Below are 27303 nucleotides of genomic sequence, written 5' to 3'. Positions count from 1 at the left end.
GTTGCTGCCATTCCTAGAAGTAGAAACATCATCTTGCAGTGGTGATTTTTAACTCATTGTCCCTCTCCTAAATGTAAAAACACTTTCCCAGCATTCTTCAGGAAACATGTAAGGCTAAGTACATCATGGAACACGTGTGCCCTTCAACTTTTCACTCCAGCTTGTTCTCGCTAGATGAAGCTGGTAGATCAGGCTTTTCATTAATCTTCCATAAGGCACTTCATTTGTGTTCAATATGTTAGCACGGGATAGTAGCATTTGTAATAATAATCACATGGTTGTATGGTATTTTGACTTTATTTTTTAAAGACATCCTTACTTTTAAAGCTCAGTTTAGATCATTATACAGATTGCTTGACTGACATTGTTTCTTGACTATATAGTACCCCAGGATCAAGTCATATTGAAATCCGTTAGCAATCTGACTCAGCAATGTTTAAGTACTTAGTTTCCAGGCTTATCACTGTTAGGATATCAATGGCTTTTCCTCTTGCTGTGATTAAAATACCCTCACAAAAGCAACTTCATAAAGGGTTTGTTGTGGTCCAGGTATCACGATGATACATTCTGTCAAGACTGGAGAATGCATTCTGAGAGAAGTCAAGGCTGGCTGGTTGCATGACATCCACAGTCAAGAAGCCACAAGTAGTAGGGCCAGTTTGCTTTCCTCTTTCTACTGCATCTTCAGTCCACAGGAACAGTGCTGCTCACACTTAGGATGGCTTCCCTACCATACTAACCTGAGATAATCCCCCACAAGCTAATCAGGCTACATGGTCCTCATAGGAGTGGGGAAAACCTTGTCTCCTAGCTGATTCTATATCCAGTCAAACTAGCCAACAGTAATCACATGTGATGACTAATTGCATAGCTTCCACAGGAATGGTTTAAAAAATAAATGTGTGCTCTCTAAAGGCAAGCATTGTCTGTGCAGACATGTTTGATTATGTTCTATCTCGTGTGGGTGGGGCACAGATATCCTCCAATCAGCACTTTTTACGTTTAAACATCACTGAGTGAGAATGGAAAACAGGCAGCTTTAAAATAGAACAAAGTGTCTATCAGTCTATCATTTCTTCAAAAGAAGAGTCAATCCTATTTAAACAATGAAGCAATGCCTCTTATAGCCTCCCCAACCAGTAAAACGGGAGCAAAAATCACTGAAGCAAATCCTCTTAAGATATGGTCCACGATGGAACCACTGTTTTGCTTCATATACTTGATGTGATAGCTTATTCCTCAAGGTAAGCCTTTTGATCCTAAAACAGTGAACATGACAGAGAAGTAAACATTGCAAGTCCCACCATTGTATAACTTAAGAGTTTCAAAACTTTAGCAAGCCGTCCTTAGAGTAGTCCTAAAAACTTTCCCTTACCACGAAGATGCAGCAGAGTTAGACCTACACATTGTGAAGAAGCAGGGTTGAAACTTTACTAATCTTCACCCACCATGTTTGTTATGGCTGCGATGCTAGCAGGGGTGTGAAGACGTGCTTACACAAAAATGCCACTGGCCTGATTGCACAGGGCTCAATCTACAAAGACAACTATATCATGGAGATGATGGCGATCATTGGATGATTAAGGAGCTGATTACCATTTCACTTGCAGATGGACAATGGGAATCCAATGACATGTGCTTCTTCAAGTACACTGCCTACCCTGGGGACAGCCACAGAACCTGCAGAAGCTGCCAGTTCACTGTGCCTTTCAGACTGGACGTTCCCTTCATTTTAATATCAGCATACATCATCCTGGGGAGGTTGGGGTGGGGCGGGTGGGACTGTGGGGAACAGTCAGGTGCCTGATGATCTGACAGCCCAGACCAGTTGCTGGCATTATTATTACACTGCCTGGTTGGGGAATCTGTTTAGTGAACCCTCATAAGATCATTTTTAAATATCCCAAATCTCTAAGCCAAACCACTGTAGTCATTAAAACCATGAAGGAGCAAAAGGAAACCTGATGTCTCCGGAGTCTATGTAAGGAGCGAAATTCAAAGACTACATGGAAAATAACACATAAGAAAGGGGACTCCTTAGCAATAATATGTTATCACGGTGTTTCTCCATGACCTGGTCGCCAACCTTCTCCCACTACCTGGGGTACAAGAACCACCAGGGGGATGAGGAGTCCCACCTTCAGTTGCTTCTCCAACATCATGTTATGTTCTTCAATGAGCTGCTTTCTCTCCTGGACCAGCTTCTCTCTCAGTTGCTCTAGGTTTTCCTTGTTACTTTTCTCTTGAGCCTCCATTAACTGTTGCTGCTCCCTCTGCTTCTGTCTTAGCAGCTCCTGCTCCTTCTCGGCTGCCTCCCTCTGGGTGCGCTCCTCTGTCCCAGGGAGATTCAGGGAGAGAAGAAAGAGAAGGGTCCAGTAAAATGTCAACATTCCAGAACCCAGAGAGCAATTCACATCTGAAAGGGAGCATAGGAAACCAGACTCCACCCTGGTCCACACCAAGGAGAGCATGTTTCTGAGGATAATGGAGGAGACCCTGCCCATTTGGCTGAAACACAGCCGGAACAGCCTGTGGCTTCCGGAGTGGGCATCCACAGAGAGATAGCAAGCTTCTGACCTTGGCATGGGTTTACTATGGCGTCTATCAGGAAGCCAGAGTAAGAATCGGACCTCTCCTAAGAGCCAAGAGACATACATGTTCCTGTACCTGCAATGGCCTTCTCCCCTGCAGTGAGGGCTGTATCTGCCTGCAGGATTGAACTCTCAATGATGACCTGTGACTGCAGAAAGCTCTGGAAGACTTCACTTGCCTGCAGGAGCAAGAGGGGACAAAGAACCCTGATAAATCCTGAGAGAGTACCCAAGAGACTCAAGAGAGTCCCCGCTGTGCCGCTGTGCCTCATTGTTAAGTGCTATGGTGAAGCCTGCAGAGTGCCAGTCTCCTTAGTGGCACTGGATACTTCCTGCTGTGGCTCCCTCCAGTAACCTCTCTAGAGACACCTGCCTCAGCTCTGATGCAGCCAGTCCTATGCAGCTGTGCATGCTGCAACAGAGGATGCCTTCAGAGATTGCTTCCCAGTGTAAAATACTGCACGATTGCATGGGAGCCGCTGGATGTATTCACAGGCAAGGCATTTTACCTGCCAGGGCCTCCTGTTATAGATGTGTGACTGTCCTCCGAGTATGGGGTGGGAGTATTGCTCAGAGCATTTAAATAACTAAAGGAAGGTCTAAAGGCAGTACTTACAATGGCATCACTGGCAGTTAACAGAGTAATGTTTTAGCTGTGTTATTACACTTACTACTCCACAGGCAGACCATCCTGAGAGACTTACAGTTATCCCTCAGAATGTGTGATATGAATATTTCTAAGAATCTGGACTGAATGGCAGCTCTTTTGTACCAAGCGAGGCTCTGGTAAAGGAGTTTGAAGGTAAAGCAATTGCCTTGCCTTGCAAAGCCCTGGTTTTGGTCACCAACACCAACATAAAGCTAAAGGCTCCAGGTTAGCCTCGTGTTTTCTTGTTCCTCTTAAGCAAAGCTGTGTGTCTATGCTCTATGGCATGCCCTTCCCTCTGAGCTAAGCTTCCATGCTCCGTGCTCCTCACCTTCATTCACCCCATTCCCATGCTCCCTGCTCCTCACCCTCACCCTATTCCTGTGCTCCCTGCTCCTCACCTTCATCCCATTCCCATGCTCCCTGTTCCTCACCTTCACCCCTTTCCTGGGCACCTGCCAGTAGTCACGTTCAATCTTCTCCCTCATGTCCACGTAGAGCCTGTGTCCCCCAGGAACAGAAAATGTCGAGATATTTTCCATAAAATCCTTCGAAAGTCGATCCAGCTCTTCCTGGCAGTATTTATCCGATGCTTCTTCATTCTTCAACACAAAAAGCCCTTTCTTCTCACCTATTAATTTCTACAAGGGAAGTGACACAGTTGAAGGAATAGAAGGGATAAAATTCTAAGAAACATCATGGAAGAGCCAATCTATTTCCCGAGAGAAAGCACATAACGAGACCGCGAGGGAGTGTGAAGTGCTAGGACCTGAATCTGGATGCTAAAGAGGCCGTGGAAGACCACACTAAATGTTCTTGAGGTTCCTGGTCCTCAAGGCCTTCTGTAAGAGGTGTGGCTGCATCCTACACTCTCCCCTTCCTTGTGGGTGTCACATCCTGGAATTCCATGTTTAAGAACACAATGATGTAACAAGGAACAGTAGAAAAATGGTGGGTTGTAGCGACACTTCGGTGAGAAACAGAGTCTTAGGAACAAAAGAACATAGCAAGTTCAAGGATGCACTGTAGATGTCCTGGGCAGGACCGCAATCTACAAACATTAACTGTGTAAAGAATTTAGAACACTATACACTCCCTATTCCATTTATTAGAAATTACTAGACTAAAAGCACCTGAAATGTTGGGAAGGGGTCATTCACTCTTTCATAACTATACCCATCATGGTACTCTAAAGCACATATCTTTGAATGATAAATGCACCTATGGCCAGTGAAGGCTCATCAACACTACAGTCTGGAGGGGTAGAGTCATGACAATTAATGACAAGCAGATTACCACCAGCTTCTTCAGGAACAGCTGATTCTCATCCTTGAAGGAGTGCTCCATGAAGACAGAGATGGCTTCCTTCTCACAAGCTGTGTGCTCATCCAGCAGCTCCTGGAGTGTGTCTGTGGGGAGCCTCAGTCTCTGGGCCATCTGCTCACTGTAGTGGTCCACTGCCTTCTGCACAGCTACTGAGTTCTCACGCTGGGCCAGAGTTGTCACCGCATCATCCAGACAAGGTACCGCTCCACTGTTGATGGCATCCACGTAGGTTGTCACCAGAGTCCCCAGTCCTTGTTGATACAGAAGTTTTAAGGGATAAATAAATGGTTATTAGTGAATAGGATTCAAGATCTTAAGACTATATTTCTAAAACTTTCATAGCTTCACATGCACTATAAACACACACACACACACACACACACACACACACACACACACACACAACCTCCTTCAGCAAACAATCAGTATCTTCTTCCTGTTGTCAATTTATTTCTTTGGTTTTCTAGTTCAGAATGTTAAAAAAAATTAATATCCATCTTCACCTAATAAATTCAACTGTCTATGAAAGTATAATTTTCCATTTAAAACTTGGAAGGGAAACAAATGCCTGAACTAACAAGGAAAGGCATATCGCAGTATTTCTGTGGCTAATTCTAAAAAGTATAGGTTTGTTTAAATACTAGCATTTATATTGGAACTATTTAAATTTCCAAATTGCCTTTCACATTGTGATTCCAAAATGTAACTAACATGAAGAACATCCCCCATGAAAAGAGAAGGCATCAGCTTTAGGTGTTGAAACACTAATTCTATAATTTATTAAGGACCTTTACACTGGTGATTTTACTATCAGTTGATAGTTTTATGCAGGTATGTTGCAGTCATGGATACTAATGATGTGGTCTGCATTTTTAAAGAAGGATTTCTAATCTACAGTTATAAAATTTAAAAAGTTAGAGTAGGGACACATGCATAGTACCATTGTATATATAATTTTAAAAAAAGTACATGCTAATAAGTTCAACAAAACTACTCTATAGAGAAGTGTGATTTAAAAACAAAAAACAAAAACTCACGATTCCCGGTGACCTTAATTCCCTCTCTGAGGGTCTTCATCTTGGCATAAGTGAAGATGTAAGAAACAAAAGCCTTTGTTCCTTCCCGGAAGTTAGGATCCAACTGGTCTTCTGAGATGGTCTCAAGTTTTTGTAAGAGTTCTTTGTCATGTGTTGGCCGGTCAAAGACAAAACACTTCCGGTTAGGAAAGAATTGTCTGATGCATTCCCTGGGCAAATTGGATGCTTGGATTCTGGGACTGTTGCCTAGTGTCGGAGGAAACACAAAACAACAGGAGTCTCCTTAGCACAGAGGACAGCTGAAGGAGGCCCTGGCCAATGGGAAATGTTCAGCACTTACAGGACTCTTCACCGTACCATGCAACACTTCTTTGCATGTCAAAAGGGCACCAAGTTTGTACTTGGTAGAAGTCTGATGAACTGTTTTGGGAGTTATTTGACTTCAGTGGAGAAGCATATGGCTGAAATCCACAGACCTGAATGAACATGGCATCAAGCATTCTGTAGCTGTGAATCCTGTTGACTGAACAACAGGAGGCTAAAGGTGATTTCTAGCCTAATCACTCCTTGTAGAAAAAGAGTTGTGGGACCCCCACCAAATGCTACAAACAAAGGGTAATCAAGTATTAGAAATAGCAACATTGGCAAATCTAAGATCAATGCCATGGTTACTGAAGGAAACTACTTTGAGGCTAAACAACTCATTTTTGCAAAAGTCAAATATACACTCCTAGAAAGTAAAAGTGAGGAGGGAAGGAAGGGCTATGGACACACACAGGATACTCAAGTCTAGAGAGCTAATGAATAAGGAACATTAAGACAGAACGTCATGAAGTTCTGTATGTATGTGCTGTGTGTGTGTTGTGTACATATGCATGTTTGCTTGTATGTGGGTGCATGTTATTTATGTGTGTGCTATGCATGGATGTATTGTGTATGTATGCATGTGCTTGTGTGTGGGTGCATGCTATGTATGTGCTGTGTATGTATGTGTGTGTTGTGTATGTATCCATGTTTGCTTGTGTGTGGGTACATGGTGAAAAGAGACCTCTTCACTATCCACTTTATTAGTGAAGGATCTCTCAGGTGAAGTGGAACATTCCTCTACAGCTAGTCTGGCTACCCAGCATGCTCCAGAGCTTTCTTGTGTCCTCAGACTGTACACTGGATTGAAGAGAGACTATCATAACCAGCATTGAGGTAATCCTAGAAATCCCACCTCCAGTCATCATACTTGGCTGACTGATTTATGTACTGAGTCACATCCCAGGCCAATATCTTGGGGATTTTTCCTGAATCAATTTTAGCTGTTCAAGAAAGTTAGCAATGTGAGGTGATAGCCGTATCGTCTGTTACACTGAGTAACCATTGTCTTAGTACCTACATGTGTTCCATAGTGCCCAGTTCCAAAGCTCAAGTTCAACACGGAAGTGTTTTCTGAAAACCATACACAGTGCTGGTAACTGTTTCATTAAAAATTGTAGGGGTTGGGGATTTAGCTCAGCGGTAGAGCGCTTGCATAGCAAGCGCAAGGCCCTGGGTTCGGTCCCCAGCTCCGAAAAAGAGAAAAAAAAGTTATAAAAGGATCTCCATGAGTTTGAGGCTACCATGGTCTCCATAGGGTATTCCAAGCTAGCAAAGTCTACACTGTGAGATCTTGTCTTCCAAAAAGTCAGAAAGAAGGTGGGGGGAGGGGAGGGGGAAGGGAGGGGAGGAGAGGGGAGGAGAGGAGAGGAGAGGAGAGGAGAGGAGAGTAGAGGAGAGGAGAGGAGAGGAGAGGAGAGGACGGGAGGCCTCCAGAATGCTCCGAGGTGAAAGTCTGCACTGGTTTCCCAGGTTGCACTCTACCAACTTCATGTCCAATGTTTAGAGAAAGCAAAGACAGAAAATGAGAGGCACATTCCAGAACTGGTGTGACTCACAAAGCTCCATCAGCTTCACACTCGGACTCTCAATATCCATACAAATGATTTCCTGAGCATTAATGCAACTGATCCTGACCCTGTCACATGAATAAACATATGTGACAAATAGACTCAGGGGGAAAACTATGACGACTATAGAGAAGGCATAACCTGAGAAGACACATAGGTCACAAATGTTTTTGCAGACAACATAATCAAGCCAACATTATAAACCTATGTTCCTCCATAAGGAGAAAGATGTGTAACTCCATGAAATATATTTTAGATGAGCTACATACTATAAAGTCATGAATAAGAGTTAAGGAAGGCAATGGTTTCTTAAAGGAAGGCAGACACAAAAACACAATACAAACATGTGGACTTGGGAAGTTTGGATGCATTGGCTCTAGATGTTGCATACAAACTGGAGAGAACACCACCTTGAATAGCTTTGCTGTGCTCTAGGTTTTTTTCCTCCCAGATGAAATCAAACACCACATCCCAGACATTATCAGCCAATGACCTATCAGCAGTTCTGCAGACTTCCATCCTATTGGGAATACGAAGGACTCCACAGAGGATGGGAGCCACACAGCAGATGACAGCCCTCCCCAGCTCGCCCTCCCCAGTCCTCCCTCCCCAGCCTCCCTGTACCTGGGATCAATTTCAGGGCATTCTCTAGGTACTCATCACTTGTGATGTTTTTCCCATTTAACGTCAGCTCCAGCATGAAATCTCGAACAGTCCAGACAAAGTCTGGAAAGAAACTCACAAACTCTGTGGAATTCTTGATTCCATCAGGATTTGGGGAAGACCTTGCTCTGATCAGCTTAGTGAGTTCTGTAACATAGCTGGCGCTTGGCTAAGGAAAACAACTTCAATGCACACCTCTCCTAATTCTCTAGTTAAAATAAATCATTCTAAACACTCTGCTCTGCCCCCAACAAAAGCCACATAATGACAGGGCAGGGCAGGGACCCCATATTCACTCCAGAGCACTCAATGAAACATGGTGGCTCAGGTCCCGGAAGGATACTACAGCTGCTCCAGGGCCTGGTGGTTGATGGTGCTTAGGCTGTTGTAGACGAAGGTGCTGCTCAGAAGCACTGCCAGGGCGAAGATCCAGGAGTCATTCTTAGGATCACCCTGCAAGAAATGAGAAGGCAGAAAGCTGAGGAAGGAATTTGGGCTGGTCCTGTGCCTTTGCTACTCCAGGTACACAGGGAGGGGGCGGGGCAAAGCAGGAGGAGCCCAAGCCGTATACCAGGTTAAAGAAAGTATTTTAGGTCAGCCTGAGAAACTTAGTGGAATATATATATCACCCTTCTCAAAACAAAACTTCAAGTGAAACAAGGACCTCAGTGTAAGATTGGGCACCCTGAATTTCATAGGTGAGGGTGGGGGAGAATGTATGAACTCATTTGCACAGGAAGACTCTGAGCAGGACACAGATTGCTAAGAAAAATAATTAATAAATAGTGCTTTGTCAAAATGTCTTTAACAGTTATGTGTCTGATAGATGGTTAGTATCCAGAATACATACAGAACTAAAGGAAGAGGAGCAGGAGGAGAAGGGGGGAGGAGGAGGAGGAGGAAGAGGAGGAGGAGGAGGAGGAGGAGGGGAAGAAGAAGAAAAGAAGAAGAAGAAGAAGAAGAAGAAGAAGAAGAAGAAGAAGAAGAAGAAGAAGAAGAAGAGGAAGAAGAAGAAGAAGACGACGACGACGACGACGACGACAACAACAACAATGACGACCACCCTGAATATCAAGAAAATAAATGAAAATAAATGGCCCAAATGTAAAGTTTGGGATAGAAGTACACACGATGAGACACAAATGGCCGAGGGACACATGAACGGTGAGCCACTCTTGTGTCCACCTGGGGCCCAGCAAGCAGAAGTGAGCAGCTCACAGAGACTGTGAAAGCAAGCACAGGACCTGCACAGGCTCAAATGAGACACTGAGCAGGGACCTAGACACGCAGTCTAATGGAACTTGAATGTTAAAAATATGATTGCTCCTTAACAAATGGTTTCAAAGCACTTACAGATATGCCAATGGCATTCTTCGAAATAAAATTCTATAATTCACATCACATCTCAAAGCAACCTCTTTAACTGTGGGGAAAGCCTGCTAGTTGAGGTCGAAGTCTACCATGACCAGAAAGATCATTGGATCCTGGTGCAAAATGGAGGTCTCCCTTTACTAGCAAGGCTTCCCCTTCTCTGACCTTGTCTGGGGATCCCTACTCCTCACACCTTCTACCTGGGAGAGGCCGAGTAGTCCTTGGCAGACCTACAAGCATCCTCCTCCATCCCCCAATTAGAACCCAACCCAAGAGATTCCTGGTATGCCTCTCCATGCAAATGGTGTACTCACAGAGCTTTAAAACCCTAGCCAATGGTTTTCATTTGCCCTGGAAACTCCTTCCCACTCTCCAAGGTCCATTTATACCCTCCGGTTTGCCATGAATAAAGTATATGTTTCAAGCCTAACCCCTATCCCTAGTAAAGGCATGTGTACAGGCTAAAATTGCCTAAGAGGTGTTTCACTGAAGATCATCAGAGAAGGCCTTCACCTGAAGGGGCTGTAACACTGAGATCCTTGGAGAAGGCCTTCTCTTCCCACCCCCTCACCCCCAGCCAGACCAGGATCCTGCAAAACTCCACTCATTCTGGACTTCCCTTGATCTTTTCCAGCCCAGTATGCAGGTCTGGACACGCTAAGGAGGAGGAATTGGAGGACATAGAACCACAGCTGGCCCCCTCAAACACACACCATATTTAACAAAATTAAGCTTTAGCAAGAACAGCCACACACATCCTGATTTGAAGCAAATTATCCGGCTACAGTCATCAGAACAGTATGGTTTATATGAAAACCTTTTCCAAAGTGCTATTAACAGATACTATGAGAAGAGCAAAAGGAGCTGTCAGTGGACACTGTCTGTCTTGGAATATCATGGCAAATCCCATTCGTTTGTACAATTAACATGTATTAATGAGTATCCTTAAAATATGATAATAACAGTAACAAGGATATACACCAATGGGGCAGAATAAGAGGGCTCAATGTAAATCCATTAATTAACATGCATCTAGGAAAATAGAATGACATTAATCAACTGTCAACTGATCTTTGCCAAAGATATCAAGGACAGACAGGACAGGAAGACAGTGTCTTCAACAAACAGTGCTGGGGAAAGAGGGTATGCTTCCACATACAGAAAGAAAAATTAGATCCTATGCACACCATACCCAAGTCAGCAAAAATCGATGAGTTAAAAGGCAAGATGTGAAACTAAGTACAGCAGTGTGTAGGTGCAAAGGCAATGAGAACAGCACCCAACAGATCAGCTGCAGCACTCAACAGCCAAGGCATGGACTCATCATGGAGCAGATGTGGATTAAAATACATGACACAGGCAGAGAAAGGAAGGAAGGAAGGAAAGAAGGAAGGAAGGAAGGAAGGAAGGAAGGAAGGAAGGAAGGAGGAAAGAAAGGAGGGAGGAGAAGGGGGAGAAAGAAATAGGAAGGAAGGAAAGACAGACAAATAGGAAGGAAGGACAGACAGGAAGGAAAAAATGAAGAAAGAAAGAAAGAAAGAAAGAAAGAAAGAAAGAAAGGAAGAAGGAAAGAAAGAAAGAAAGAAATTAAGAGAGGAGGAAAGGAAGACAGACAGACAAATAGGAAGGAAGGGAAGACAGACAGACAAACTGGAAGGAAAGGCAAACAGGAAGGAGAGAAGGAAGGAAAAAAAGAAAGAAAAGAAGAAAGGGAAGAAAGGCAGACAAACAGGAAGGAAGGAAAGGCAGACAAATAGGAAGGAAGGACAGATAAGAAAGGAAGGAAGGAATCCTGTGGTGGAAATATGTGAATGAGTATCACACGCATCTAGGAAAATAGAATGACCAGGCATACAAAGGCAAATGTCACATTGGTGAGATCCAACTCACATACAAATCTTAAAAAGTTGAATAAAAAATAGCACTGGGCTGGTTACCAATGTCTGGAGAAGGGCGTCATTTCAGAAGACGCTGGACAAAAATCTATAAAATTTCAGTTCCATAATAAAGTTAACAGAAAGCATGAAACACTGAGAAGAAAAATTGGGCTTCTAATCATTAATATGGCTAATGGCATTGTTAGGTGTGACACAAAAAGTAGGAGAAAATCAAAATTAGACAAGTATGTCTGAACCTAACTCAAAGCTTCTTGCCGGAAAACAGAATAACCAATTAAATTACAAAACAGAATGGGAGAGCAATGTTTGCAAACCACACATCTTCCAGGGTTTATTCAAGACATAAAGCTAGCATGCAACCCAACAGCAAAACAAATCCAATACCCCCAATAAACATGAGGAAGAACTTGAACAATCTTTCTAAAATGAAAGCACACAAGTGGTTGATACGTTCACAAACAGAATGGTGAGCATTGACCCTCAGGGAACTGGAGTCAAACTGGAGGCATCATCACCGTCTTAGGGCAGCTGCCACTAAGACGACAATAGATGACAAGTTTTGATGAAGGTAGTTTAAAAACAGACCCTGTGTGCTTCTGGGCAGAACAGGAATTGGTATAAACACACTGGGGTGCATTAGAACGTTTCCTAAAATAATGAAAGTAAAAGTCTGTATGATCCAGAGATCCTATTTCTATGCATAACTTATAGCTAATCTCATTGCTGACTTGATGGAATTTCACATCAAATCTCCTGGCATTTCTATGAGGGGCTGTTTAGATGACGTAGCATGAGAAGACCCATGCTAAAGATGAGTGGGGCTATTCCATTGGCTGGGTCTCAAGCTGAAGGGAAAGGAGGAGGAGAACTAAACACAGTCCTTTGTTCCTCTGCTTCACAGTTGTAGAAGAGATATGACCAACTGCCCCATGTTCCTGCTGCTGGCCTTCCTGAGCAATTGTAGAACCTCTTATAAGCATCACCTATCAATTAAAAAAGCCTGTGGCCAATGAGCTGAGGCAGGAAATAGGAGGCAGGGCATCTGGCACACAGAAAGAGAGAGAGATAGATAGAGAGAGAGAGAGAGAGAGAGAGAGAGAGAGAGAGAGAGAGAGAGAGAGTGTTTCTTGGGGAGATTTACTTAAATCAGCCACTTAGCTGAACTCAAGTTGGAATAAAGGGAGACTCGTCCAGAGATGCTGAGGAGAGGGATAGAGACAAGGAAAGGTAAAACCAGCCATGTACCTGAACAACACAGATTAGAATAAAAGGGATAATAAATTAAGAGCTAGATGGAGAACAAGCGGAACCTTGTGGCCCAAGTATTTATTAATAAATAATTAGTCTCAGATGTATTTCTGGGAATTAAGTAGCCAGGAGAAAAAAATTTTGATTGATGGTTTTAGGCTACATCCCTGCAACACAACACAAGCCCTTTCTCCTGTAGGTTATTTTGTTGTTATTGGTGGTGGTGGTGGTGGTGGTGGTGTTGTTGTTGGTGGTGGTGGTGGTGGTGGTGGTGATGGTTCTTTGTCTGATCTTTGGTCACAGAAAAGGAAAGTAGACAAGCCAGTGGATGCAATCTCCAGGAGCCTGGCTCGTCTGTGTTTCTTGCACCATTTTTCAGAACAGTCAAGCTATTGAACGAATATGAATGCTTCCCTGCGCCTAGGTGTGTAAAGTCGATGTGGAGTATGTTGCAGCATCTGAAAGGCTGTCGTTGGAAACAGCATGTATTTTACATTTGGCAGTGCTCTAAATGGTGTGAGCCAAATACAGACACACAGTGTGACTAGTGCTTCTCCCTCTGCACTGAAATGGAGAACTCCAGCGTTTAGACTCAGTTCTCCTGTGCCTAAATCTAAACAAAGGGATTAAAAGGGCGAGTCAAACTGGGTGGTGTTAGTGGCGGTGACTATAGTGGCTGTGATGCACGCCTTTAGTACTGGCGCTTGGGAGGCAGAGGCAAGTGAGTCTCTGTGAGTTCAAGGCCAGTCTGGTCTACAGAGTGAGTTCCAGGACAGCCAGGGCTACACAGAGAAACCCTGTGGGGTTGGGGGAGGCAGTGGAGAATGAATTAGCAGGCAAGCCCAACAGCTTGTTTCAATTTCTGGAACCCACACGAAGACGGAAGGAATTATAACACACACACACACACACACACACACACACACACACACACACACCCCACATAACATCTCACACACAACAACAATGAAATACTTTTAAATCCCTCACTTTACTTATTGAAACTAGAAAACAACAACAACAAAAACAAACCAACATAAAACAAATTCATCTTAGTTATCATGGAACAAACGTGTTGTGGTAAAAATTAAAAAGGATCATGTTCTATCAGTTTCTTCGAGCTGGATCTGCTCTACCTCTCGGTCCACCAGACGCCCTCTCCTGGCTGTCTCCCTCTTAGCTGTCCTCTTCTGCACAAACCCCTAGGCGGTAGTTACCACGCCTGACACACACACACACACCCCTCTCATTCTGTGGGCCCTGTGCGTTCTCACTCCACATGGGCAACAGAACCAGATTCATATGCTCCAATTGTCTCTCAGCCATTTCTTTCACACACTGTCCCCTTTAGCATAGTAAATCAAATTTCTAGAAACTTGTAATTTAGCAACTAGATTTACATGTTAAATTCTCAGTCCACAATTCATCCACACAGTAAATTCACTGCCAATTGATAAAGATATAAACCGCCCACCTAGACAAGATAAAATCGATCTAGTTCACCTAAATCTGAACCATCCTCCTCCATAGAATCCATCTTGATCTTTGCTTCTCCTCCTCCTCCTCTCCTAGCTTTTTCCCCACCTGTCCTTCCTTCTCCTGGCCCTGCCTTGCTGCATAAGGACATCATCCCATAAACACATACCTTCACAGAACTGACATAGTCATCTTTCTCAAGAACTTCCAGCATGCCCTCCCTGTCTCCCTATTGACTGCTGATGAGTTTTACCACTAAAGGACATGTAAATCCAAGGGTTGTTGAGATGTCTCAGGGGTAAGAATACTTGGTTCTCTTCCAAAGGACTGGGATTTGGTTCCCAGCATCCATGTCAGGCAGCTTCTAACGTTCTGTGACTCTAACTCTGACCTCTGACCCCCAAAGATGCCTGCACTCACATGCATAAACCACAGACAGACACACATACTACCCATAACAAAAATAACAAAAACACATCTTGCAGAAATGTAAACATAACTCCTTAACCCCAACTCCAAAATGTACCCTTGATATCTCAGAAGACAGTTCAGAAGCCATTCTTTGTCCTCTGAGATGGGCAAAGGCCACCCACCTTCTCAGCAAAGTGTCTTTACACCTAAGTGCTCCTAGTAGAAGTGGCACTGTGCTGCCTGGGTCACCTATCAAAACAGAAGTCCTTGTTCTCCTAGATATGAGTACTGGTGGGTAACAGCCCTCACACACCAGCACTTTGAATGACAAAGGCTTTCAGAACAGACTTCAAGGAATAGACAGGCACTGGGAATGGAGACCCAGCACCCTTGACCCAATATAGGCTAGCTCAGAAGTTCTAGCCCCAGCTCTCCTTCTTGATATTGACAGCTAAGAGGCTGGCCCATGATAGCTCTTGCCACTTTCTCCGTAGATTCTTCCCAGTTACTGGACTATATCAGAGTACACACAGGCGGTATTTGAAAGGGAAAAGTTTAAAATTGCCCCCTAGACAAAAGTTCAAGCCAAAAGCGGGCCCTGGAACTGCCTGTTCCAGAAACTAGCTGATCACAGAAAGAGTAATTGCACCAGCTGGTTCAGTCACTTTGTTCCAGAAACTAGTTAGCCATAATAGCAGCTGACTATAATAGCAGCTGACCATAGTAGCAGAAACTGGTTAACCATAAAGTTAGATTAAAATCTTAAAGAACAATCACGAGAAACAAGAATCCTTGTGATTTGGTAACAATTATGAGAAACAGGAGGTTCTTCCTTGTGATTCGGTATGGTTTTTCCTTTAATTACCCCCTCTTCCAACCATTCGAGGTCAAACTCCTCTACCCCTGCGTGGGATATGAGTCTCAACCCCAGTGAACTGGTTTCTGTCGTCCCTATCAATAAACCTCTTGTTGATTGCATCAAGATCGGTCTCTCATGAGTTCTTGGGGGTCACATCATCCCGAGGCTTGAGTGAGGGTCTCCCCACTCCGGGGGTCGTTCAAGATTCTCAGTAAAACTATGAAGGTTCTTGGAAGGAAGAACCTTTACTTTGTTCACTAAAATCTTACTACTATGCCTAGAATCCAGGAATTTTAACGGTTGAATAAACTTCTGTCAAACTGAATCAAATAATTCCCCCAAGTGGCAAGAAATAAAAGCATGTTTTGCATATTAGAATACACCTAACCTTATCTGAGAAGTCTAGATAGAGCACTGTTTGTCTCACCTGCTGCAGTTCAGTCAGAATTCACAAAGAGATCATACAGTTAGATATCAAGGGGTCAGAAGCGCCAGTCACAGCCTGATCCTACCTTTTCCACATCCCCTAGGCCCTCGGTGTCCAGGAGGACCAGGGTGTGCTTTGGCTTGGTGGGGTGTGGCACGCACCACATCCAGATGCCCTTGGTCTGCGACTGCACTGTAGAGCCCAGAGGGAAGCCTGAAGGGAAGAGAGGAGGATAAGGGTCAGGTTGTGAATGTCCTGCACAGGCAGCCTTGTGTGGTAAAATATCAGTGCCCTGATGCCAACAATGTTGCGAAGGAATCTGAAGGTCTTAGGAGTTGAAGCCTAGTAGAGGATGCAGGTAACTACAGAAGGGGTTTCCCAAGATCAATGAACCAAGAATTGTTAGTGAAATCTTCCAAACCGTGTCAAGATAAGTGCCTCTTCATCAAGGTTTCTTCTCGGGTGTTTTAGTGACAGCCACAGAAAAAGTACAAAGAGGGAGCTAGGCCCGCGACGAGCAGATGTAAGCAGTAGAGTGGATGGATGGAGCATTGTGAGTACCTCAGCAATTGAAACGGTGCCCCATCTCCCCTCGAGAATGTCTTCATTTACAGGTCATCCATGTCAAGCTCTATAGCTTAATGCTACACTTAATACGAGAACAATGCCACGCAAGGTCTCCAGATGGAAACAAACAGGCACCCACAAGGCAGAAAACGGGGAGTGCAAGGGCAACTGCACGGAGAGTGTTTGGAGCAGCCATGGTTGTACACGCCTGAAATCCTTATTGGCAGGAGACACACACAGGAGGATTGCCAGTAGTTTGAGAGCCACAAGGACATCATAGCTAGAACCAGGCCAACCAACATGACAGACTCAAAAATAGATAAATAAATAAATACATAAATACATAAATAAATACATAAATAAATACAAACTAAAAGTACTTTTACAAATGGTGGGAAAATGGCGTGGACTCCAAGGCAGAAACACATGAGAAAAATAAAAAAAAAAAAAAAGGAAATAATTATGATAGTTTTTGCATTCAGAATGATTAAAGACAGAAGTGTGCAGCTGTAAAAGGATATAAAGTACTCTTTAAAGTTTTTTTCAAGGGGTTCTGGATTTAGCTCAGTGGTAATGCGCTTGCCTAGAAAGCGCAAGGCCCTGGGTTCGGTCCTCAGCTCCGAAAAATAGAAAAAAAAATAGAAAGAAATTAAAGTTTTTTTCAAGACCTATTTATTTCTAAATAAACAATTTTTAAGAGTTACTTGTTTCTTCTTATGAGTATGAGAATTTTGCCTGCATGTGTGTAGGTGCACCATACGCACGCCTGGCACCCACCGAAGGCAAATCAAAGAGCATCAGATCTTCTCAGGCACCAGGCTCACTGTATGAGACAGGAGACTGAGGTGCAGGATCCCACTGTTTAGGGTGTCAGAAAAGGGCCCAGATGAGCACTGGTAGGAGAGACATCCTTTAACAGCACAGAAGGGAAGAGCTCAGGGAAGATGATTGTGGAGCAGTAATTAAGGGTTGCAAATTATCATGAGAGGGTGGCTTTGCTGACAGGAGTTTCGCTGCCCTCCATTATAATTGGGAGTAAGAATTAAGGAAATATGACAGAGACAGTCAAACCTTTGGCTGGTACCCAGCATGCCACTCACCGTGATTCTGTCCTGCCAGACAGTTCATCAAATAGGACTTCCCTGTACGATACAATCCAACAATAGCCACGACTACCACTGGCTGAGAAATCTTGTCCAGAATCTCTATGGCTTTCTGGTTCACTGACAGCCGTTCATTGTGGTTTTCCACCAGACAAATGGGAGCCATTTGTGGTTGGGTCACAGCAACCTGCTAACCTCTAGACGAATCTAGGATAGGAGAAAGAGTGTAAAGTCATACTCTGCTCACAGCCACCCAATGGCTCAGCGGCTAGGACCGGTGACCTTTGTAGGTTTCCTGTTGGCAGCGTGTAGCCTCACAGGGCAGTGAGCAACCTCGAGTCTCCCTGTACGGAGCGCCTTCTTCTTTCTCCATTATTCTTCTGAGTTCTAAAGAAGCTTTGATAATACGTGGGCTGCTCTCATCCATAAAGTTTTAATTCAATGTAATAAAATCCAAACTATAGTGGCCTTCATCAGGGTCACTTTATGTTGTGTACTAAGTCCTGTATGAACACCTTTAGTGTGTGACCTCGAAAGACTTGGAAGTCCTTCCAAGTTACGGATTACTGCACCCATGCTGCAAATGAGAAAAGCAAGTTTCCAAAAACAATAACAACACAGCAAAATGGCAGACTAGTGCGCTCTAAGCCCTCGGTCTCTCCATGAATAGATTTAAAATGGCTAAAAATAAGTATTTGAAAGACACCCATGAGTTACACAAACACTGAGATGTGCAGCTGAATAAAGGGTGGGAATTACATGTGTATTTGTTTCACTTTTGACTTCCTATCTCCACCCCACCCGACACACGTTCTGTCTGCAGGAAGCAATTAAGAGCTTAATTGCAACAGCCTAACCTGGGGCTAACCTGGTCTCAGTTTTACCTAACTTGGATTTCAAGCAGGGATTATATCTTGAATATGAAAACAAATCTCGACATGAGCAAACAAGTAGAAAAAAAGATCCACTTTGTAAAATTGAGAACTTTTGTGCACCAAATGATTCTATAAAGAGAGTAGAACAGCAACCCAAGAACCGGTGAAGACCGCTTGTGAATCACACATGTGATAAAAGGTTACCATCTTAAACAACGTAGCTGTATGATTGATCACAGACAACTCAGTTTTAAAATGAGAAAAGCACTGGGTTAGATATTTCTGCAAAGAAGGTTGACAAACGTCCATAATCACACAAGATAATATTCTATATTGCTAATCACCTTGTAGAAGAAAACTCTAAAGTGTAGAAAAAAAATATTTGAAAAAGATACAATGTGAGACACCACCCAAACCTGAAGGGAACCGGTCAACAGTACTCTGCACCCAAATCCGTGAGAGGAAGAGCTAAACCTTCAGAGAGGCAGACACGCCTGGGAAGCCAGAAGAGACTACACTCTGCCCACATTTCTGACTGCAGAGGAAAACGCCTAAGAGGGACCCCGGGAAAAGGCAGCGCAGGCCCTCCTGGTTGCTGCCCTCACCGAGAGCTCAAAAGCAGCCACCCACGAGCAACTTAAACCACAGGACCTTAGATAAGACCAACTTCTCTGCTCCAAGTAACCTGCCTGGTGGACTCAGGACACAGGCCCACAGGAAGAGCTGAAGACCAGTTGACAGGAAAGACTACACGCCCAAAAGCAGAACATTCTGTTCCCATAACTGGCTGAAAGAAAACAGGAAAACAGGTCTACAACCCTCCTGACACACAGGCCTATAGGATGATCTAGCCACTGTCAGAAATAGCAGTACAAGGTAACACCTAATGGTGAGAGGCAAGCACAGGAACCCAAGCAACAGAAACCAAGACTACATGGCATCAACAGAGCACAATTCTCCCACCAAAGCAAACACTGAATATCCAATTACACCAGAAAAGCAAGATCTAGATTTAAAATCACATTTGATCATGATGATGGAGGACTTCAAGAAAGACATGAAGAACTCCCTTGGAGAAACGCAAAAAAACATAAACAAGTAGAAGCCTATAGAGAGGAATCACAAAAATCCCTGAAAGAATTCCGGGAAAACACAATCAAACAGATGGAGGAATTAAAAATGGAAATAGAAGCAATAAAGGAAGGACACAGGGAAACAATCCTGGATAAAGAAAGATACAAACATCACAAACAGAATACAAGAGATAGAAGAGAGAATCTCAGGAGCAGAAGATTCCATGGAAATCATCGACACAGTGGTCAAAGATAATGTAAAATGGAAAAAGCTACTGATCCAAAACATACAGGAAATCCAGGACTCAATGAGAAGATCAAACCTAAGGATAATAGGTATAGAAGAGAGTGAAGACTCCCAGCTCAAAGGACCAGTAAATATCTTCAACAAAATAATAGAAGAAAACATCCCTAACCTAAAGAAAGAGATGCCCATAAACATACAAGAAGCCTACAGAACTCCAAATAGATTGGACCAGAAAAGAAACTCCTCCCATCACATGGTAGTCAAAACACCAAATGCACAAAATAAAGAAAGAATATTAAAAGCAGTAAGGGAAAAAGGTCAAGTAACAAATAAAGGCAGACCTATCAGGATCACACCAGACTTCTCACCAGAGACTATGAAACAGAAGATCCTGGACAGATGTCATACAGACCCTAAGAGAACACAAATGCCAACCCAGGTTACTGTATCCTGCAAAACTCTCAATTAACATAGATGGAGAAACCAAGATATTCCATGACAAAACCAAATTTACACAATATCTTTCTACAAATCCAGCCCTACAAAGGATAATAAGTGGTAAAGCCCAACAAAAGGAGGCAAGCTACACCCCAGGAAAAGCAAGAAACTAATCGTCTTGGCAACAAAACAAAGAGAAGAAAAGCACACAAACATAACCTCACATCCAAATATGAATATAACAGGAAGCAATAATTACTATTCCTTAATATTCTTCAACATCAATGGTCTCAATTCTCCAATAATAAGACATAGATTAACAAACTGGATATGCAATGAAGACTGCATTCTGGTGCCTACAGGAAACACACCTCAGAGACAAAGACAGACGCTACCTCAGAGGGAAAGGCTGGAAAACAACTCTCCAAGCAAATGGTCTGAAGAAGCAAGCCATTCTAATATCGAATAAAATCAATTTTCAACTAAAAGTCATCAAAAAAGATAAGGAAGGACACTTCATATTCATCAAAGGAAAAAATCCACCAAGATGAACTCTCAATCCTAAATATCTATGCTCCAAATACAAGGGCACCTACATACATAAAAGTTACATTACTAAAGCTCAAAACACACATAGCATCTCACACAATAATAATAGAAGACTTCAACACCCCACTTTCATCAATGGGCAGATCATGGATACAGAAATTAAACAGAGACATAGACAGACTAAGAGAAATGATGAACCAAATGGACTTAAAAGATATTTATAGAACATTCTGTCCTAAAACAAAAGGATATACCTTCTTCTCACCTCCTCATGGTACTTTCTCCAAAACTGACCATATAATTGGTCATAAAATAGGCCTCAACAGACACAGAAAGATAGAAATAATCCCATGCATCCTATCAGACCACCACGGGATAAAGCTGGTCCTCAATAACAATAAGGGAAGAACACCCACATATACATGGAAGTTGAACAATGCTCTCCTCAATGATAACCTGGTCAAGGAAGAAATAAAGAAAGAAATTAAAGACTTCTTAGAATTTAATGAAAAAGAAGGTACAACATACCCAAACTTATGGAACACAATGAAAGCTGTGCTAAGAGGAAACCTCATAGCTCTGACTGCCTTCAGAAAGAAACAGGAGAGAGCATATATCTGCAGCTTGACAGCACACCTAAAAGCTCTAGAACAAAAAGAAGCAAATAAATCCAGGAGGAGTAGAGGCAGGAAATAATCAAACTCAGAGCTGAAATCAACCAAGTAGAAACAAAAAGGACCATACAAAGAATCAACAGAACCAAAAGTTGGTCCTTTGAGAAAATCGACAAGATAGATAAACCCTTAGCCAGACTAATGAGAGGACACAGAGAGTGTGTACAAATTAACAAAATCAGAAATGAAAAGGGAGACATAACTATAGAATCGGAGGAAATTCAAAAAATCATCAGGTCCTACTACAAAAGCCTATATTCAACAAAACTTGAAAATCTGCAGGAAATGGACAATTTCCTAGACAGATACCAGGTACCGAAGTTAAATCAGGAACAGATAAACCATTTAAACAACCCCATAACTCCTAACGAAATAGAAGCAGTCATTAAAGGTCTCCCTCCCAAAAAGAGCCGAGGTCCAGATGGGTTCAGTGCAGAATTCTATCAGACCTTCATAGAAGACCTCATACCAATACTATCCAAACTATTCCACAAAATTGAAACAGATGGAGTGCTACCTAATTCCTTCTATGAAGCCACAATTACTCTTATACCTAAATCACACAAAGACCCAACAAAGAAAGAGAACTTCGGCCCAATTTACCTTATGAATATCAACGCAAAAATACTCAATAAAATTCTGGCAAACCGAATCATAGAGCACATCAAAACAATCATCCACCATGATCAAGTAGGCTTCATCCCAAACATGCAGGAATGGTTTAAAATACAGAAAACCATCAACGTAATCCATTATATAAACAAACTGAAAGAACAAAATCACATGATCATTTCATTAGATGCTGAGAAAGCATTTGACAAAATTCAACACCCCTTCATGATAAAAGTCCTGGGAAGACTAGGAATTCAAAGCCTATACCTAAACATAGTTAAAACCATATACAGCAGACCAGTAGCTAACATTAAACTAAATGGAGAGAAACTTGAAGCAATCCCACTAACATCAGGGACTAGACAAGGCTGCCCACTCTCTCCCTGCTTATTCAATATAGTTCTTGAGTTCTAGTCAGAGCAATCAGACAACAAAAGGAGATCAAAGGATACAGATTGGAAAAGAAGAAGTCAAAATACCACTATTTGCAGATGATATGATAGTGTATTTAAGTGATCCCAAAAGTTCCACCAGAGAACTACTCTGATAAATACCTTCAGCAAAGTGGCTGGGTATAAAATTAACTCAAATAAATCAGTAGCCTTCCTCTACACAAAAGAGAAACAAGCCGAGAAAGAAATTAGAGAAACGACACCCTTCGTAATAGACCCAAATAATATAAAATACCTCAGTGTGACTTTAACCAAGCAAGTAAAAGATCTGTATGATAAGAACTTCAAGCCTCTGAAGAAAGAAATTGAAGAAGACGGAAAGATCTCCCATTCTCATGGATTGGCAGGATTAACATAGTAAAAATGGCCATTTTACCAAAAGCAATCTACAGATTCAATGCAATGCCCATCGAAATACCAATCCAATTCTTCAGAGACTTAGACAGAACAATTTGCAAATTCATCTGGAATAACAAAAAAACCAGGATAGCTAAAACTATACTCAACAATAAAAGGACTTCTGGAGGAATCACTATCCCTGAACTCAAGGAGTATTACAGAGCAATAGTGATAAAAACGGCATGGTATTGGTACAGAGACAGACACATACCAGTGGAATAGAATTGAGGACCCAGAAATGAACCCACACACCTATGGTCACTTGATTTTTGACAAAGAAGCCAAAAATATCCAATGGAAAAAAAAGATAGCATTTTCAGCAAATGGTGCTGGTTCAACTGGAGGTCAGCATGTAGAAAAATGCAGATCGATCCATGCTTATCATCCTGTACAAAGCTTAAGTCCAAGTGGATCAAGGATCTCCACATCAAACCAGATACACTCAAACTAATAGAAGAAAAAGTGGGGAAGCATCTCAAACACATGGGCACTGGAGAAAATTTCCTGAACAAAACACCAATGGCTTATGCTCTAAGATCAAGAATCGACAAATGGGATCTCATAAAACTGCAAAGCTTCTGTAAGGCAAAGGACACTGTTGTTAGGACAAAAAGGCAACCAACAGATTGGGAAAAGGTCTTTACCAATCCTACAACAGATAGAGGACTTATATCCAAAATATACAAAGAACTCAAGAAGTAGACTGCAGGGAGACAAATAACCCTATTAAAAAATGGGGTTCAGAGCTAAACAAAGAATTCACAGCTGAGGACTGCTGAATGGCTGAGAAACACCTAAAGAAATGTTCAATATCTTTAGTCATAAGGGAAATGCAAATCAAAACAACCCTGAGATTTCACCTCACACCAGTCAGGATGGCTAAGATAAAAATCTCAGGTGACAGCAGATGCTGGTGGGAATGTGGAGAAAGAAGAACACTCCTCTATTGTTGGTGGGATTGCAGACTGGTACAACCATTCTGGAAATCAGTCTGGAGGTTCCTCAGAAAATTGGACATTGAACTACCTGAGGACCCAGTTATACCTCTCTTGGGCTTATACCAAAATGATGCCCCAACATATAACAAAGACACGTACTCCACTATGTTCATCGCAGCCTTATTTATAATAGTCAGAAGCTGGAGAGAACCCAGATGCCCTTCAACAGAAGAATGGATACAGAAAATGTGGTACATCTACACAATGGAATATTACTCCGCTATCAAAAACAATGACTTTATGAAATTCGTAGGCAAATGGATGGAACTCGCCAATAAAACTGAGTGAGATAACCCAATCACAGAAAAACACACATGATATGCAGTCATTGATAAGTGGCTATTAGCCCAAATACTTGATTACCCTAGATGCACAGAACACATGAAACTCAAAAAGGATGACCAAAATGCGAATGCTCCACTCCTTTAAAAGGGGAACAAGAATACCCTTGGCAGGGAATAGGGAGGCAAAGATTAGAACAGAGGCAGAAGGAACACCCATTCAGAGCCTGCCCCACATGTGGCCCATACATATACAGCCACCAAACTAGATCAGATGGATGAAGCAAAGAAGTGCAGGCTGACAGGAACCAGATATAGATCTCTCCTGAGAGACACACCCAGAATACAGCAAATACATAGGCGAATGCCAGCAGCAAACCACTGAACTGAGAACGGGACCCTGGTTGAAGGAATCAGAGAAAGGACTGGAAGAACTTGAAGGGGCTCGAAACCCCATATGAACAACAATGCCAACCAACCAAAGCTTCCAGGGACTAAGCCACTACCCAAAGACTATACGTGGACTGACCATGGGCTCCAACCTCATAGGTAGCAATGAATAGTCTAGTAAGAGCACCAGTGGAAGGGGAAGCCCTTGGTCCTGCCAAGACTGAACCCCCAGTGAATGTTGGGGGGAAGGTGGTAAGGGGGGAAGGATGGGGAGGGGAAGCCCATATAGAAAGGGAAGGGGAAGGGTTAGGGGGATGTTGATCTGGAAACAGGTAAGGGGAATAACAATCAAAATGTAAAAAGAAATACTCAAGTTAATAAAGATAAAACAAAATGATACAATGTATAAGTTGGGAAATACCAGAGTGAAAGGTGAAGCGTCCATGTTCCCAGGATGAAATGTTAGTCAGACTTTATTAGGGAAACACAGAAGTAAAATGAAGGAATTTTCATTACACGATTTCTGTTTTGCCAGGCTCGGGGACCTGGTGTAAAATCCACAGTCATGTGACCATGTGTGGTTTGACCTCTTACAGCTCACTGAGGCTGAGGCTTGCTTTGGACTAACATACATTTTTATTTGAAATTGCTTACTTAGTTTTGCTTACGTTTAAGCACTGATGATGTTATTTTAAAAACTTCTTGGTTTTGTTGCTCAATAATTCTTCAGGCCCAGTGGGTGTTATAATGTGGCTTTGACAAAGAGGAAGTGCCAATCAAACCACAAGGTGTTACTTCACACCCACCAGGGCAGCAACTGCACAAAGCCAAAACAAATAAATGGAACCCAGGGTTTAAACATCTCAGGTGTCTGCAACTGTGCAGCTAAGAACACAGAGTATTACCTGGTGGGAAACAGTCTTGGCTTCTGATAAAAATGAATGGTTATGCTTGATCTAGCAGGTCTTCTCGGACCACATGCAACACACAAACTTGCAAACAAGGACTTGGATGGACCTTTGAGCAGTAATGATCATGGCAGCTGTGCTCACAATGAAGAGTTAAATTTCAAAAAGTCAGTCTCAAACAAAGTCCGGACATGCCTGAGAGAATTTGAGATAGGGCTCACGGACCTCACTATCAGCTCCCAAGGACACTGGCCCTCTGGAGATACCCCCTCCCCCTTTTCTTCACTCCCTAAAGATGAGTCATCCCCCTGCTAAGTAAGATAAGTTACCCTACCCACATTGCTGAGATACTAGTTTACATGTACTCCTTGCTGATGTAATTCTGCGCCAAAAGTAACTGTGCACCATTTGAATCTGCCAATTGTGTGTAACCTCGCGAAATCCCCTGGCTTTCCCTATATAAACTCCCGCCTTTATAGAGACTCGGGGTCGACTCCTCTATCTCCTCTGTGAGATACGTGTCGGCCCGAGATCTCGCCAATAAAACTGCCTCTTGCTGTTACATCAAGATCGGCTTCTCGGGTGTTTCCTGGGGCACACCAAATCCCCCGATACTGGAGCGAGAGTCTCCCCAGATTTGGGGTTCTTTCAACAACACCCACAATGTGGAAGCAGCCCAGCCCCCCACCAACAGAAGTACACATTCACTCAGTCTGATAGCACACGCAATAGAATATTAGTCAGCCAGAGAAAGAAGTAAAATTCTACTGCCCACGACTTCATAGACCTTCATAGACTTAAGGCCAGCCACAGACCCCTGCAGAGCAGACAACATGTAGCCCTGCCCCCCCCCCCTTCCCTCAGTCCCAGATGAGCAGGAGGAGATCATGCCATGGAAGGAGAATGTGCAGAATCCAGAGAAGTTAGATACAGGTGACGTCACTGGATTCCAGAAAACATGTTCTCTGCATTTAGTCCCGTGAATGAGATAAGACAAGCAGCCCAAACAAAATGCACAGAGCCCTGCGTGGTCTCTATGTCTCGCATACGGCCTAAACATCAACAGCGAACTTAACTGTCTACTTATGCTTAATAAAAAGTCAGTGAGAGAGAAACTAAGTTTATTTCCAAACAGATATTTGCCATGCTCCTGTGCTGAATTTTCCTCACATGGTTCCTCCACAGAAAGACATTCTTCTGACTACTGTGAACCAAGGCAAGGAGCTGTTGCTGTGATCCCAGCCTGGCTGGAGCACCGCTCTTCCCACAGCGTCCAACAGAGCAGGGCAGCCAGGAGTGTCAGGCTGCCACTTTGTATCTGTACAAAGAAACTGACTTTCCTAGACCTAAAGCCAGCAACAGACCCCTGCAGACCAGAGAGCACATAACCTGCCTCCCTGCCTCCCTGCCCCCCTGCCTCCCTGCCCCCCCTTCCCCTCTCTCTCCCCCTCCCCCTCCTCTTTCCCCCTTCCCCTTCCCCAGGTTGCCACTTTGAATTGGAAATCAAGTTGAGATCCAGACCAAGTTGCTTCTTAAAGAAAGGATTGGTAAATATACCTGGTCCCACAGACAGGTTCAAGTGCAGCTCTCCTCTGCTGCTGCCTCTGGCTCACTTCTGCTCTCCTCCCTCACTCTCTTTGCTCCTCTTTTATGTGAGCTGACCACCACCCATCACCACAACCACCACCCCACACACATTGAAAAAAAATCACATGCTGCAGCAAAAAAGAAACTGAAAGTAAAGTAAACCAAGGCCTTGCTAATTTAGCCAAGGCTGGAGGGGGAGGTGAGAGGATGCTGGCTGTGAGAAAAGCCAGTGAGATACTCTGTTGCAGCCAAGGGGCCACAAG

At 43.1% G+C, this 27303-nt stretch overlaps 1 protein-coding gene across 1 annotated transcript; it reads right to left on the bottom strand.

Annotated features, from left to right (window-relative positions):
• Positions 1-278: 278 nt before the first annotated feature.
• Gbp6 (guanylate binding protein family member 6) lies at positions 279-27303 on the bottom strand. The gene is made up of 11 exons (XM_006250609.5): positions 27011-27303; positions 17555-17764; positions 15973-16100; positions 8541-8650; positions 8159-8355; positions 5601-5846; positions 4534-4814; positions 3672-3878; positions 2668-2770; positions 2139-2332; positions 279-1259 (listed from the first exon to the last, which is right to left on the bottom strand). The coding sequence occupies exons 2-11, from the start codon at positions 17721-17723 to the stop codon at positions 1233-1235; spliced, it is 1662 nt and encodes a 553-aa protein (XP_006250671.3). The 5' UTR covers positions 17724-17764; positions 27011-27303; the 3' UTR covers positions 279-1232.

Source organism: Rattus norvegicus, chromosome 14, assembly GCF_036323735.1.
Source record: "Rattus norvegicus strain BN/NHsdMcwi chromosome 14, GRCr8, whole genome shotgun sequence".
NCBI classification, from domain to species: domain Eukaryota; kingdom Metazoa; phylum Chordata; class Mammalia; order Rodentia; family Muridae; genus Rattus; species Rattus norvegicus.
Note: the sequence above shows the minus strand (reverse complement) of the source record. Positions and strands in the feature narration are given on the sequence as shown.